General features: G+C 34.6%; 1 protein-coding gene across 4 annotated transcripts in view; it reads left to right on the forward strand.

Moving 5' to 3' along the window:
- The window catches only part of LOC145278716 (mitochondrial import inner membrane translocase subunit Tim22-like), a 39698-nt gene that overhangs the window by 22622 nt on the left and 874 nt on the right, over positions 1 to 16202 (forward strand). For all 4 annotated transcript variants that reach the window (XM_080130683.1, XM_080130682.1, XM_080130681.1 and 1 more), the window contains exon 4: positions 12683 to 12755. In XM_080130683.1, coding sequence (XP_079986809.1) covers positions 12683 to 12755 — 73 coding nt within the window. The remainder of the gene's footprint in view (positions 1 to 12682; positions 12756 to 16202) is intronic.

Raw genomic sequence — 16202 nt, forward strand, 5'->3', positions numbered from 1 at the left:
AACACGTCTAATAAATGTCACCAATCATACAAAAATGTAACACATCCAGTATTTTGTGGCATGTTTTTCTTATTTTGTCTTTGGTAACATTTATTTGTTTTTTATTTTTTCAAATCATTTTGTTCTGCTAATTACAGTTCCTATTTACTTTGCCTCTCCACAAGGGCAGAGTTAGACACCAAGATCGTTTTTTTAATGTGGGGAAAGGAACAAAAATTAAAAATGATCTCAGTCGTGAAGGATTTCTTGTCCACTAACTGAGAACAAGAAATTGAAGTGTAGTATCAGAACAGATACTACGCTTTGAGGTCCTGGATATGACCTTAAACTATATCCGATAGTGAGGCCCCAGCTTGCGGGCTTTGGGGAGTGTGGAGCCACCCCTTAATTGCCATTGCTCCCAGGTCCACTCTGACCTGGGGTGGTAGTACCTGTTAGGGTCCCAACTATGGGTTTATAGAAACCGACTTGAAAAAAAACATATTCTATTAGTTTTTTTTTTCTTAAATCACTGGATTCAGCATTAAATAACCTGAAAAGGGTTGATGTGCCATAAATCAACCAACCATACTACACTTTGATCTTGGCCTGAAGGCCAAGAAATCTCTCATGGTGCTAAGAGTTATGCTAATTAGTTAAACATACACATTTTTTAAAGCTATTTTTAATTTATTTTAACATCAGTTGCATTTAAAAATGCAAGTAAGCTTTATTTATTTAAGCTATGAGAGTTATTTCCCACTGATTTTCATAAATGAAGCATAAAACACTAGTGTCTATAAGTATAAAAGAATAATTATTATTTAATTATAATTATCAAGCCCCTTTAAGAATATTTAAAGATGAGCACTGTCTGAGGTATTATAACTAAGGCAGTCAACCTAGCATCTATGCAATATTCATGACTTCTGCTCATTGAACACTCTAGATTGTCATTGCAATCGCCCGAATTCAGCGTTTAATAGTTCTTAATTCCTTTCCTTGCTGTGATAATTATTTGGTGGCCCTGAGGTAGAGGCTTAGCAAAGGGCATCTTCATGGATGGGTTTGAATCTCATGACCAATAGAAATCGTTACCCTACACTGATGATTTCGTAAGCATGAAACACTAGTGTCTATGGATATAAATGAATAATTATGATTTAAATATATATTAACTTTCTTTTTATTTTTTTAGTTCTTTAAATTTCATAAATTTAGATGCTGTAACAGTTAAGACAATCACGATTATCGACAGTTCTGAAGATGAAATATTTTCTTTATTTCACATATTTGGAGGAATTTCTTTGTTTAAACTGTATTAAAAATAGCTGACAATACTTTTTAAATAATGTTTTACCTAGCTAACAAAATGAAGTTGAAGCATTGGTTTTCATTGGGAAACCAAAGTTAAGCAACATTGGACCTGGTTAGTACTTAAGTGGGTAATCATTTGAGTGTCCCACTGTTAGATTAGAAGTCAAAGAAAAAAAAATTTTAACCTTACTACTAACACAAAGATTGAGTGGCAAGGCTTCTTCAACAAAAACTTTCTCTGGCAATGAGGAATTATTTTACATTTAAATTGAATCCCCACCCTAAATTCTAAAATAATTGTTTTTCGTCAGGGTGTTTGCATGTATTTGCTTAAAGAAGGGGAGGGAAGAGGGGAGTGAAACGTGTTAATCTTTACCAAATATGTTCTGGCTTTGTGTCATATTTCAATTAAGCAACGCCAGTACACTGGTCCTGCTAGTATGTATGTGTATATATATATATATATATATATATATATATATATATATATATATATATATATATATACTTGTACTTTTTTGTAGAAAAAGAAATCCCATACAGTGCTCTATTATTAAGGAAAAAACCTTTCTTGAAATAAGAGCAATATATTTTTTGTATAATATATACAGGAATTTACATTTATATCGGTAGTCGGTACCGACGGTTTCAAGCCCAGTAGTTGAGGACTGCTCTTAATGTCCGCCTCAGGCTCTCTTCAGAGATGAGAGTCGGCTGAAGAGAGCATGAGGCGGACATTAAGAGCAGTCCTCAACTACTGGGCTTGAAACCGTCGGTACCGACTACCGATATAAATGTAAATTCCTGTATATATTATACAAAAAAAAAAATATATATATATATAATGGACTCTCTGACTTGTCGATTCCAATATATGAAGTTCAAGCAACTAAGTTGTTCGGAAATCCACACAGATGATTTGTTTATAGTGGTGAAGGCTTTGTGTAGAACCAATCACATTTTTTGGTACAACTGCTAATGTCAGTCGGTTCAGTAGACCTCAGGTTTTTTTATATCAGAGTGTTCCTTCTCCTGTGTGTATGTTTTAACAAAAACTGAGGGTGCATATCTCCCAGTGGTTATAATGCACCCCCAGATACTAACCAGGAAATTTCTGTGTCCTGGTACAGTACATACAGTGCTTAGCATTCTCAATTGGTCACCCATCTGGTACTGGCTTAACATTGCTTAACTTCAGTGATCTAACAACAACTAGTGTCAAACTGATGATTATATATACAGTGGGGAAAATAAGTGTTGGACACATCCCATTATTCTTTATTTAACACATTTTTTATGCAGCGAATGATGTGAAAATTTAACAAGAAATAGTTACTAATTTAACAATAACAAATAACTTTAGAAATTGGAACCTTTTAATGTATAACAAAAATTATATAATAAAAACGAGAATAGCCGGAAAAAAAGTATTGGACACACTAACACAATTTCATCTAATATTTAGTTGAAAACCCCTTATTGGCTATTACAGCTTCGAGACGTTTTCTATTCGACGAAACTAATTTGTGACAACGTTCAGGCGATGTTTTGGCCCACTCTTCAACACATACTTTCTTTAAATCCTGAATATTACCTGGATCTCGCTGGTGGACCATGATTGAGCTCTCTCCGTAGATTTTCTATAGGATTTAAGTTTGGGGACTGACTGGGCCACTTAAGAACATCTATTTTGTTCTGTACGAACCAATTGGAGGTTATTTTAGCAGTATGTTTGGGATCATTATCTTGTTGAAAGATCCATCCCTGTCGCATACCTAACACATTGGAAGCAGGCAAGAGATTATTTTCAAGAATTTCCCGATATTTGGCTGCATTCATCTTTCCATCTATAATATGAAGTGGGCCAGTACCATTTGAAGAGAAGCATCCCCAGAGCATGGCATTTTCACCACCAAACTTTACAGTGGGTAGGGTGTTCTTGGGATCGTGCGCTGTGCCATCTCTTCTCGATACTTGACGTACAGAGTTAATGCCGAAAAGTTCCACTTTCGTCTCATCGGACCAGATCATATTCTTCCAGTAATCATCTGCTTTCAATAAGTGGTCTCTTGCAAACTCCAGATGAGCATTAACATGACATTTTTTTAGTAATGGTGTCTTTCGAGGTGTACGCGATTTAAGACCGTTGCGTCGGAGTACATTACTAATCGTTGGTTTTGTTACTACTATCCCTGCTTCTTCCAAATCTTTCTGAAGTTCGCCTCATGCAGTTCTCAGTTGCTGCTGAACTTTACGTACAATCTTTCTCACTGCTTGATCCGAAATCTTGCGAGGATCTCCAGTGCGCGGACAGTTCAGGGTTGAGTCATGCACCTTCCATTTTCTAATAAGGTTCCCTATGGTGCTTACAGGGATTTTGAATTGAGCATATATACACCGATAACCAATTCCATTCTTGTGCTCAGCAATAATCTTATCACAGACGACTTAAGAGAGTTCTTTACGTTTACTCATTCTGAGAACCTTCACGCGTGATGGTTTACTGATAACTAACATGTTCCAATACTTTCCAACGACGTAGAGTATGGTCTACAACAATCGAGAAACTTCTAAAATGTATAATAGTGTCAACAAATTAAAATGCAAATAACAATTTCCAGCATTATTTATAAAAAATAATAATAAAATATAATTTAAAACAATGTGTCCAATACTTTTTTTCCGACTATTCTCGTTTTTATTATATAATTCTTGTTATGCATTAAAAGGTTCCAATTTCTAACGTTATTTGTTATCGTTAAATTAGTAACTATTTCTTGTTAAATTTTTGTGTCATTCGCTGCATAAAAAATGTGTTAAATAAAGAATAATGGGATGTGTCCAACACTTATTTTCCCCACTGTACATCCTCCCTCGCCAATCTTTCATGAAAAACACCCATCTAGCTGAATCCACTGTGAAAAATTTCCCCCACTCTATATCTGTGCCTAAATCAAAACGCGAATTCCATGAACAAAGCTTCTTTCTTAGAACTGCACGCCTGTGGAACTCTGTTCCCTCTGCCTGCTTCCCACCGGACTACAACTTGGATGTGTTAAAGTCCAACGTTAACAAATTCCTAATGAACCGCCCCCTTAAGTAAACACTTCATCAAATCTCCACACTAACGTAATGTACTTGCAATAACCCTTATCCCTGAGTGGCTTCCGGGCCTTGATAAGTGGTGATCACTGTGTAAAAAAAAAATATATATATATATATATATATATATAATCATCACCTCCATTCAGTCTCAAAAGACAGGAGATACCCTCTGTAAATGTAGCTGCGCATGTAATTGTGAGGCAAGGGTTGTGCAATCCTCAACCTTACCTCTCCTGAATCAGCATTGCTTGAGTTCAGTTGCAAGGAAAAGTTCGGGACAACTGGAAACTATGCCGAGATAAGCATACTGCACCTGGAATTCCTAAATGATCACCCATTTTACTGCTGACAAGGCTCAACATTGCTTAACTTCTGTGATTAACGGGAACCGGTGTGTCAATTTGAATTATTCCACATTATATAGTTGCTATATTTATTGGAGAGGATGCTCAATATCTATCTTTGATAGAGCTTATGTAGATCCAAATTTGTGAACATGTGGTCTGCAGTGCATCATGATCAATTGTTGCCTACAAACTTTTATTTATATGAATAACCAGCAGGGATACTTGGCGTTGCCCGGATCCACATGAAATTTTGTTTGCCATACTAAGGATATTGAGCAGTTTTTCATTATTATATGTTAATTCCATCGTGGGCAACGTCGATAACCCCCAAAACAGTTTAAAAAATAATAGATATGGTATTCCTAATTTAAAACAGCTAAAAGCATAAAAATGTAATCGCCCAAAAAAAGTAGAACATGACCACCTCCTCACCAAAGAGAATAAGCTATTCTTAGGATATTGAGCACTTTTTGATGACTATACCAGTTTAAGTAAATTACCTTAATGCTGCCTCAGTCTAGAAAGATTTCTGTACATGGTTTTTGCAACAACTGTGTTACTTTACTGTCTATAAATTTCATTTTTTGGCACTTCTGTAGTATGCGGACGGCGGCCATTGTTAGAGGGCGATAATTTTAATTTCTTCTTGGTCAAATAACACGGTGAATAAGTAACAGGAATTTTTTTTTTTCAGAACAGAAAAGCATTTGAAAACCAAAACATTTATTGTATAAAAATGTATGAATATATAATTGTAAAGACATTTCAAAGTTTGTGAAAGAAAATATAATTTTAATAAAAGAATTTTGTAATGAAAGTGGATTTTTATAAAGTGAAATTGTTGTTTTTTTTTTTTTTTTTTTTAACAAGTAATTTAAATGAAACATTTTGAAGGGTCAACAACAAATAATTTTAAATGAAACGTTTTTTCCCAATTAAAGCAACATAGAATTTTTTTCGAAACATTTTTGGAATTAAAGTAAAATTGTCCCTGTTCTTTGACTGTGAAGCGCCATCTGGCGACAGTTTAGTGAAACGCACCAAAAAAGATGGCTGCCATCTGCCTACTGCAGAAGGGCTCATTTAAAAAAAATTTTTTTTTTATAAAAAACTTAAAAGTAAAACAAAAAAAAATAATTCAATTTTAAAAATAACAAAGTAGAGTTATGTTATTAAAAGAAAGAAAAAAATGACCCATGCTGGTTGCGGACCTCGGAAGCTAAGCCTGTAAGCGAAGACTATATCCATTAGTCCAAAATCAGATTGACATTATGATATTGCCAATTCATCGCATTAAAATGCAAATAGGCATAACAGCATTCACATGTAGATTTTAATTGTTAAAGAAACGGCTGGCAGGAATGAATTATCACACAGTTATAATGTAAAAAAAAAAAAAAAAAAAAAAATAGTGAAAAAAAAAAAAATGTGAAAATCATTTAGAAAGAGATGATTTTACGTGATTCCTCCCCCACCAATTAGATTTTGTGATCATTACGGTAGAAAAATTAGTATATTTTTTTCTGAATGTATATTACACGAATCTGACCCCAACCCTTTCCAAAACTGCTAATTCTCTCTGACTTCACAATCCTATCTATGTCTGTTGAATGGAGTGATTGTACCTATTTACAATGCCTCCCCATAGGACAGAGTTAGACACCAGGGTCGTTTTTTAAAGTGGAGAAAAGGTACAAAAATAAAAATTGTCTCAATCGTGAAGGATTTCTCCTACACTGAAAGAGAACGAGAAATGGAAGTGCCGCACCTGAAGAACAGATACTACACTTTGATCTTGGCCAAAAAGCATAATTTATATATATATATTAGGGGGGGGGCGTTGCCCAGGTTAGGTGAGGGGGGGGGTTAAATCAAAACAAAATGGAAAATAAAGAATAAGCGAGCGTAAAAACCCTGTTTAAATATTATAACAAAAGAAAAAAAAAAAAAATAGCAAAGAAATAAGAAAAATACCCCCACCCCTATCCGAGTACATGGAGGGGGAGGATTTGGTAATTGTACTTAAATGTAACAATTTCAAAAACAAAATGTTGGAGACGCCCCTCCATGGGATTAATGGACTATCTCATCACGTCACTTCTTCTGGTGATGTCACTTCCGGTATCAAGTACCGGTGCCCGGCAGTCAGAGATTGGTACGTGGCTAAGCAGGTCGTGTGCAAATGCCCAACAGTTGAGGAATGGTATTGCTCAACCCACCTTGCCTGTAATATATATGAGTACGTGTTTGTTTCGAAGAGTCCTGTATTCTTTTCGTTTTTATTACCAATTTAACACCATAACAGAAAAAAACTTAAAAAACGGATAAAAATACAAAAATGTAATCGCTTAAAAAAAAGAAATAACTGACCACCTTTCCATCAGATATTTCGGCAGTAGAGATATGCCTTGGAATTTTTTGAAATTTTGCACAAACATTAAACATGAAAGGAGTAAAAAGGTAGCAGATTTTCCGGGAAAACTTCAGTCCCCCCACCCCACCCCACCCCCACCTAGGGATGCTGAACGTAGTCATTTTTTTATGCCTCATTCACTTTGCACTCACGGGGGACCATGCATGCTTCACTTGTTTAAATGTAATTAACTGTCGATAAAAAAGCCATATAAATAATACAAAGTCCAAAACAAAAAATACTTTAAAAAAATCTTTTAACCATGTTTAAATGCAAATGCTTACCGAAATAAACGTTTTCAAAAACATGTTAAAAAATAAAAAACAAAACGTCCGTCATTAGGTGGGTTCAAACACAAAATGTAAGGGCTATGAGCCAACTCTCTAATCCATTCAGCTATGATTATATACGTAACATAATGGTGCAAAGTTATAAATTTAACATATGTAAAATATAAACGGTTCACGCATGTGCAAATGTGAAAATCATTTAGAAAGAGATGATTTTACGTGATTCCTCCCCCACCAATTAGATTTTGTGATCATTAACGGTAGAAAAATTAATATATTTTTTTCTGAATTTATGATATTACACGAATCTGACCCCAACCCTTTCCAAAACTGCTAATTCTCTCTGACTTCACAATCCTATCTATGTCTGTTGAATGGAGTGATTGTACCTATTTACAATGCCTCCCCACGGGACAGAGTTAGACACCAGGGTCGTTTTTTAAAGATACGGACAGAGCTTCTGGAGGCACATCAATACTCGTGAAGAATGAAGTCCCTCAAAGACAAATAAATATAAACACAAACTTGCAAGCAATTGCAGTTTCAGTGACTCTACATAGAACTATAACACTTTGCTCAATATACATCCCTCCAAAAGATACAATCAACGAAACTGAGATAACTCAATTAATAAAACAACTCCCTAAACCCTTTTTTCTACTAGGAGATCTCAACAGTCACAATGTAATATGGGGAAGTAAAGAAACAAATAAAAAGGAAAAGAAATAGAAAACATAATAAATAAAAATAATCTATGCCTCCTTAATAATCAAAACTACACCTATATGTATCCAGCAACAGGTACTTTTACCGCCATTGACCTTACCTTATGTGATCCTTCCATATATATGGACTATGACTGGAAAGTACACAATGACACCTGTGGGAGTGATCATTTCCCAATCATCCTGGAAAGTCTAAGTACTAGCACTGAACAAAAAACACCCAAATGGAACCTACATAAAGCGAATTGGGAAGACTTCCAGGAACAGTGCAAAAACCAATTAATTATCGAAAAGAATGATGAAGATGACCATTTGAACTACTTCATTAAAACACTCACAAACATAGCAAATAATACCATACCGAAAACAACCAAAACCAACAATCACAACAAACCTTGGTTCACAAAAGAATACAAAAAAGCCATCAGAGCTCGACGAGCTGCCTTGAGAAAATTCGAAAAGTATCCAACAAGCGAAAATCTGGATTTCTTCAAAAACAACAGAGCAAAAGCCAGACGAATCATAAAGGAATCCAAAAGAACAACTTGGAGAAATTATATATCCAAAATTAATGTGAATACCAAGGCGAAAACAGTTTGGAACATGATGAGGAAAATAGAAGGAAAGTGTAGTTGTACACCAATATCCCACATCTCTAAAGGCAACAAAATATACACCGATCAAAAAGACATTTCCAATAACCTGGCAGATAATTTATCAAAAATTTCATCATGTGACAGACAAACAGAGAAATTCAAAAAGATTAGAGAAAAGGAAGAGAAAAAGAAAATTCTATTTAAATCACAAAATACTGAAAAATACAACCAACTTCTTACCTTGCCTGAATTAAAAGAATCGCTAACCAAATCCCATGACACAGCTACAGGGCCCGATGAAATTCCATATGAAATCCTCAAAAAACTTCCAGAAACCTCAATGAAATACCTACTTGAAATTTTCAATATTATATGGTCCAGTGGAAACGTACCCGAGACCTGGAAAGAGGCCACAATAATACCAATCCCCAAATCTGAAAACTCAAACATTCAATCCCAATCAAGTAACGTCTCAGATCCATTGAATTTCAGGCCAATAGCTCTAACAAGCTGCATTTGTAAGACCATGGAAAGGATTATAAACAAAAGACTAATCTGGTTCCTGGAAACAGAGAATCTTATTACAGAATTTCAAACAGGATTCAGGAAAAACCGAAGTTCAATAGACCACATAGTCAGACTTGAAACCTTCATCAGAGAAGCCTTTGTAAGGAAGGAACATTTAACAGCAGTGTTTTTGACATGGAAAAAGCCTACGATACTGTGTGGAAGTACGGTGTTACAAGGGATCTGAAGGCGCTTGGACTAAAAGGCAGAATGCCAATTTTTATTGAAATTTTTTTAAAAAATAGACGCTTCAGAATAAAGGTTGGCACAGCTCTCTCGGACTTGAAAGAACAAGAGAATGGAGTACCTCAAGGGAGTATACTGTCAGTGACCCTGTTCAGTATCCGAATTAACAACATTGTAAAAAACCTTAACCCTGGGGTAGATTGCTCCCTATATGTGGAGGACTTCCTAATATGCTGTAGATCTAGATATATATCTATAATAGAAAGGAAGCTTCAATTGTGCTTAAACAAAGTAATGAGATGGACGGAAGAGAATGGATTTAGATTCTCCAAAAGAAAAACGAAATGCATGCATTTCTGCAAACTAAAGAACATGCATAATGATCCTGTCTTAACCATGGAAGGAATGCCCATACCCGTTACTGACCAGTACAAATTCTTAGGGATTTTATTTGACAAAAAGTTAACATTCATCCCACACATAAACTATCTGAAAAAAAATGTAACAAAGCTGTAAATCTTTTGAGAGTGGTAGCACATACCGATTGGGGTGCAGACAGGGAAACACTCCTTAAACTTTACAGAGCACTAGTCCGCTCAAAGCTAGACTACGGTTGTTTCATATATGGATCAACCCGAACATCATATATAAAAAGCCTAGACCCTATTCACCATACTGGCCTAAGATTGGCCCTAGGAGCATACAGAACTTCCCCTGTGAACAGTCTATACACGGAAGCACACGAACCCCCACTAGATCTAAGGCGAGAAAAGTTAGCCCTTCAATATTTACTGAAACTGAAGTCTTGCCCAAACAACCCTGCATACCAATGTACCTTCTATCCTAAATATGAAGAACTCTTTAACATGAGAAGAAAAACTATCAAAACTTTCGGGCTCCGAATGAAGGAAAGCATTGAAGAATCGAAAATTCCAATCTCCAGCATTCACAACTTCATACTACCTAAAACACCCCCATGGACCATGAAACAAGTAGAAATAAAACTGAACCTAAACAAAAAGTCCAAATCTACCACAAACCCTATTGAATACCACGACGAACTTCAACATTTAAAATTACAATATTCAGACTACACCTTTATCTACACAGACGGGTCTAAAAGCAACAATCACACTGGATGTGCAGCAACGTACCATGAAACCACAATGAAGAGAAATCTTCAAAATGAAGCATCTATATTCACTGCAGAGACTATAGCTATCGATCTAGCACTCAACATAATTTCAGAGGAAACCACCAAAAACTTCATCATTCTCACAGATTCTCTATCAGTCCTATTATCTATACAAAATCAAAAACAAGAAAACCCACTAACAACAAAATTAATAGAAAAAATCAATATCCTTTCAACTACTAAAAACATTATTCTTGTCTGGATCCCCAGCCATGTGGGGATCAAAAGCAATGACAGGGCAGATACAGCTGCAAAAAGATCTTCTCACCTTCCAACTGACAATTTTAAGATTCCACATACTGATCTTAGATCCCAGATAAAAGCATACATACAGGAAAAATGGCAACTGCGGTGGAGTCAGCAAGAGGGCAACAAATTATACTCAATCAAACCTGAACTTAAGGAACGATGTCCGGACATCAAGAGATCACGCCGAGAAGATGTGATACTGACTCGGCTGCGCATAGGACACACCAACTTTACTCATTCTTATATACTAAATGGAGAATCGGCGCCAGAGTGCATCCCATGCCAGGAGACACTCACAGTAAAACATATCCTAGTTGGGTGTGATGACCTTGCCCCAACTAGAAAATTATATTATACAGAAAGCAATATGGAAGACTTTTTTGAAAAGGTCAACTCAGCAAATATTCTAGCATACCTAAGGAAAGTAAATTTATATAAGAAAATTTAAGGAAATTTAAAGTCACCCAAATATACACATCCATGTATAAATACAACATTTAATTTCTTAGTTCAATTTTATAAAAAAAGGGAGGAAAGGCTGAAAAAGTCATCCCCCCCCCCAAATAAAAAAAAAGTTAAAAAAAAAAAAAAAAAAAAAAGGACTCCGGCATTAAATGACCACATAGGTTGATATGCCGTAAAACCAATCAATCAATCAATCAACGATAGTGGTGCTGTAGCTCCTCAGATGTAATCTAGGATTTTATTCAAACACTTGAATGTGTCAGAAAAGTCTTCATAAAGTTATGTAAGGTAGTGGCTAATAAGCTAGATATAAGAAATTTGTATGTGGCATCTGTTGTTTGAAATCTACGGTATTTTGACATTCAACTATATATATATAAAAACATTATTTTTACATCAACCTAATATACTGAAATGTAGTTTGCTTGAAGCATTGTGTGAGTTATGTATAAAAGTAAATGTTAGAAGGCTATTACAATGCAAGGAATGGAATACTGTCTGTGTTCAGGAAGGAAGTCAAAAACAATCATATATGAGTCATATATATATATATATATATATATAAATAAATATGTATACACACACACACATATATAATTATTTTCATTATTTCTAGTTGCTACTTTAAAAAATCACTCGCAAATGCAACTGTTTCACTCGCCATGTAGTGCCTTGTATATATGTGTGTGTGTGTGTGTGTATATATATATATAACTTATTTTTGTCTTCCTTCCTTCCTTAACACCAACAGCATTCCATTCCTTGTATTGTGATAGCCTTCTAACACTTAAGTTTTTTATATATATACTAGCAATGGGTGCCTGGCGTTGCCCGGGTGTTTTGAGGTATATGCTGAGCAAAAGGAAAAAAAACAAAAAAAAACGGTCAATGTTTTTAACTTTGACCCCTATTATGACCCCTTAAGATTTATTGTTTAGGGCTCAAATAAAGTTATTAAGTTAGATCCATGATCAAGGAACCTATATCTAAAATTTCACATGGTTAGACCCAAAATTGTAGGAGGAGTTTGGTAGAGTTCTCAAAAATCAAATCGTTGAACTTTGACCCCTTAATCGCCAAATTTCTGTCCGAAAACCAATCACATCGATTTTCCCAAATCTCAGTACCCTGTGTACCAAATTTCGAATCTGTAGGCTTAAAATTGAGAGAGTTATTGCATAGGGAAATGTACACAGACACACACACAGACACTTTCACTTATATATATTATTTTTCATACTATTTCAGATTCGAGGCAAATCAGAGTTGTTGAACGGAACTTTATCTGGAGCCATTGTTGGTGGTGTACTTGGCCTTCGAGGTGAGTAATTTTTTTTTTTTTTTTTTTTTTTAAACATTTTTCTCCATTGTTTCTTGTTGAAATTAAAAAGAATAACCTTAACCATAAACGTCTTTTTTTTTTTTTTTTTTTTTTTAAATTCCAATGAAAAAGACATTTTGTTTTTTTCTATACATTTTGTAATAACCAAGAAACTTTCAAAATAAATTTTCTCTATTTTAATTGGATCAAAATATTTTTCCCCTGGATATTTTCCATTCTAATGGTAATCCCAAAAAAATGTACTGATGTTAATGCTACAACATGACATAACTATAATACATATTAATCCATAATAATAATAATAATAATAATATAATAGTTGCTGACACAAAAATAGAGGAGAAAGCAAACGTACATCCAAACTGTTACTAAAGAAGAGAGAAAAAATGGCAGAAAACCTCTACACACTGTCACCACTTCTGCAAGTATGTAACGTGTCAACTAGACTTCTGCTATTAGATGCCACCAACTTTGTCCTTTAGTCCTCACATTCTGTGAATAGTGTTTCTGACCAAGGGGAAAGAATTTCTGTTTTCTGGGGTCAGAATTTATTCACATAAGTTATTGTTGGCTAGTTTTTCACCTTGAATATTTGTATTATTTGGAATATTCAAAATACTGCTCTCATCCTAAGTGTCATTTTTCATAACGTTTCAGTTGATGTATCCTCTGACCTTCTTCAGGTGTATCCTGTTTAACTCGGGAATGTTTCTGTTGAACTTGGGAATTTAGACAGAATTTCAAACGGAACCCTTTATTTACTTTACAGGCATAGCATGCTCTTGTTCTGTCTTGTTCTGTCAGCCATGACTAGATAGAGGTCGTAAGTAATTCGCAATTGTATTTTTTTTTTCTTTTTTCGCAAGGACCTGTGGCGCAGTGGTTAGAGTACTTGGAAAAATCAATTGTAAGAGTGATATTCTCCTGAAGGTTGAAGGTTCAATTTCCAGTGTGAGCGACCGAAAAATACAATTATGAATTACTTAGGACCTCTATCCAGTCATGGCTGATGGAACAAGAGCATCATACACCCATAAAGTAAATAAAGGGTTCTGTATGAAATTCCATCTAAATTTCCGAGTTCAACAAGAACATTCCCGAGTTTGACAAGGTACACCTGAAGAAGGTCAGAGGTTACATCAATGGAAACGTGGTAAAAATTACACTCAAGATGCGAACAGTAGTTTGATGAATCCAAATAATACAAAAAAAAAACACTCATTTTTGACCTTGAAGTATTATTCATATTAGTTGGAATCTTCGGACTATTGCTCTTATCTTGAGTGTTATTTTCACAATGTTTCAGTTGATTTAACCTCCGACCTTCTGGTGTATCTTGTCGAACTTGGGATTTCAAATGGAATTTCAAACGGAACCCTTCATTTACTTCACAGGGGTGACATACTCTTTTTCCGTCAGTTATGACTGGATAGCGGTCTTAAGTAATTCACAATAATAGTTTTCGAATAAATTAATATGAATAACCAATCCTTATCTCAAAAATTCAGAAACGAAATTGAATTATGTTTTTTAGCTTCTTACATTCAATAGTTTCATGCCTTGTCTGGAATGATTTCCATTAAAAAAATGATTCACTGTAAAATGCATTTTAAATCCAATAATAAAGTTGTATTTAGTGAATGCAGTTGTCATAATAATGCTGAAAATATTTTATACAACTGGGTTTTACTTTCAGCGGCTTTATAACTATAGCTTCCTTTTGTCCTTTAATTCTCATATATATAGAAAGTTGTCCACCAGGACAGACAAACGAAGGTTGACATGGAATTGTTGGTCATGGTGTCGCAATGATAGTAACAAAAGGACAGAACATGTAGCTATTAGCTGTTGACGAGACGATTCCAATATTTCTCCCAGATTCCATACTATATTCTCCTTCTGATACAATTACCAATTCGAATTCTTTATAAATCTCTAAATATATACAAAAATATATATAAAAATGGTCATTTTATCTCGATTACCATAAAAGCATATCTTTAATGTGAATGTATTTTCTCAAACATTAAACATACTTGTGAGGAGGTAATTTATAGATGTTAGTTTTATTGTAAGTTTAAATCAATAAATATTTTATTATTGCTACCAACAGTGGAAGATTTTTTTTTTTTTTTAAACAAAATCAAATGAAGAAAATATAATTAAGGGAATCAGTTTGGCATCGGAAAATGGATACAAATATTTTCGATACCCCGAAAGGTTCTGATTTTTCCGATTAAGCATCCCAACACTAGTATATTTAGAGTTGATTCACAGGCAATTAAGGGGGTTGTCTATTAGTTTCGGAGAGTGTGAGAAAAGTTTGCAATAGTCAATGAGTCATTTACAACTATTTAGAGCTTTCTACAATGATCAACGACAGTTTAGTTGCTAGTTGGACAATTGACAACATTTGGAATTTGAATACAGTGTAACACAGATCGTGGTTCAAAGCAGATGAGGAAATGAATTGATCAACTGATTGACAGACACATAATGTATATAAAGGTTAGTTTCCTGCGATGAGATCACATATGCAGTCTGAGTCCAACTGGTACATGCGAAATGTGTTGGAGTTTTTGTCTTTTTTTTCCATTGTTTGATTTTAATTTTTTACTTTTGGACCCATGCACACCCAGCTGCCAATGCGTAAAAGATGATACTGCCAGAACTAGAAAAAGGGAAGGTAAAAAAAAAAAAAATCCATGGCATACAGCATTGACGTTGGCAAGTTATCAAGTGGGAGACACGTGGTGTCACACTCAAATTAACTGGTTTGATACATTGTCTGGAGCAAATGTTACATACAAGTGTGTGTTAATTCGATACACATCTGTTTCTCTTAGAACTGTTGTAACTGCTTTAAAGCTTCACCACTCACTCATTTTTTGATCAAATTTCAAACAATTATTACAGTTTATAGATCACTTTCTCAGCTGTATTGTGAAAAAAATTTTTTTCAATTTTCGTTCAGTAAAACAAAAGTTATGAATTTACTGGTGTTCGAAATCATAAAAAGATGTAAGGTGGTGAGCACCGTTTTTTATGACTGATTTCCATAGTAACCATATCGCTTCAGCAACTACTGTTGCTACGAATTCACCACTCTCGCAAAAAGAGAAGTAACAAATGAAAGAGAATGAAAGGGAGATAATCGGGGGGATTTTATTGAAAGCAGATGAGTGCTGTACATTGTTATTACGTATGTGTTTATGGGGTGGGGGGGGGGCAAAAAAAAAGACTGAAATTAAATGAAGAACAAGTGAATTTATTGGAAGCCTGGAAAAATCATGGATTACAATAAAAAAAAAATGTGAGCATGAAAAGTAATATGGTTAAGCTTAAACATAGAAAAGTAAAGGACTAGTTGTTAAGACTGGAAAAGAAAAGGACAAGCTATTCTAGTAAAAAAATATAAATTTAAAC

This window comes from Euprymna scolopes, chromosome 1, assembly GCF_053919585.1.
Source record: "Euprymna scolopes isolate OS-2025 chromosome 1, ASM5391958v1, whole genome shotgun sequence".
Classification (NCBI taxonomy): Eukaryota; Metazoa; Mollusca; class Cephalopoda; order Sepiida; family Sepiolidae; genus Euprymna; species Euprymna scolopes.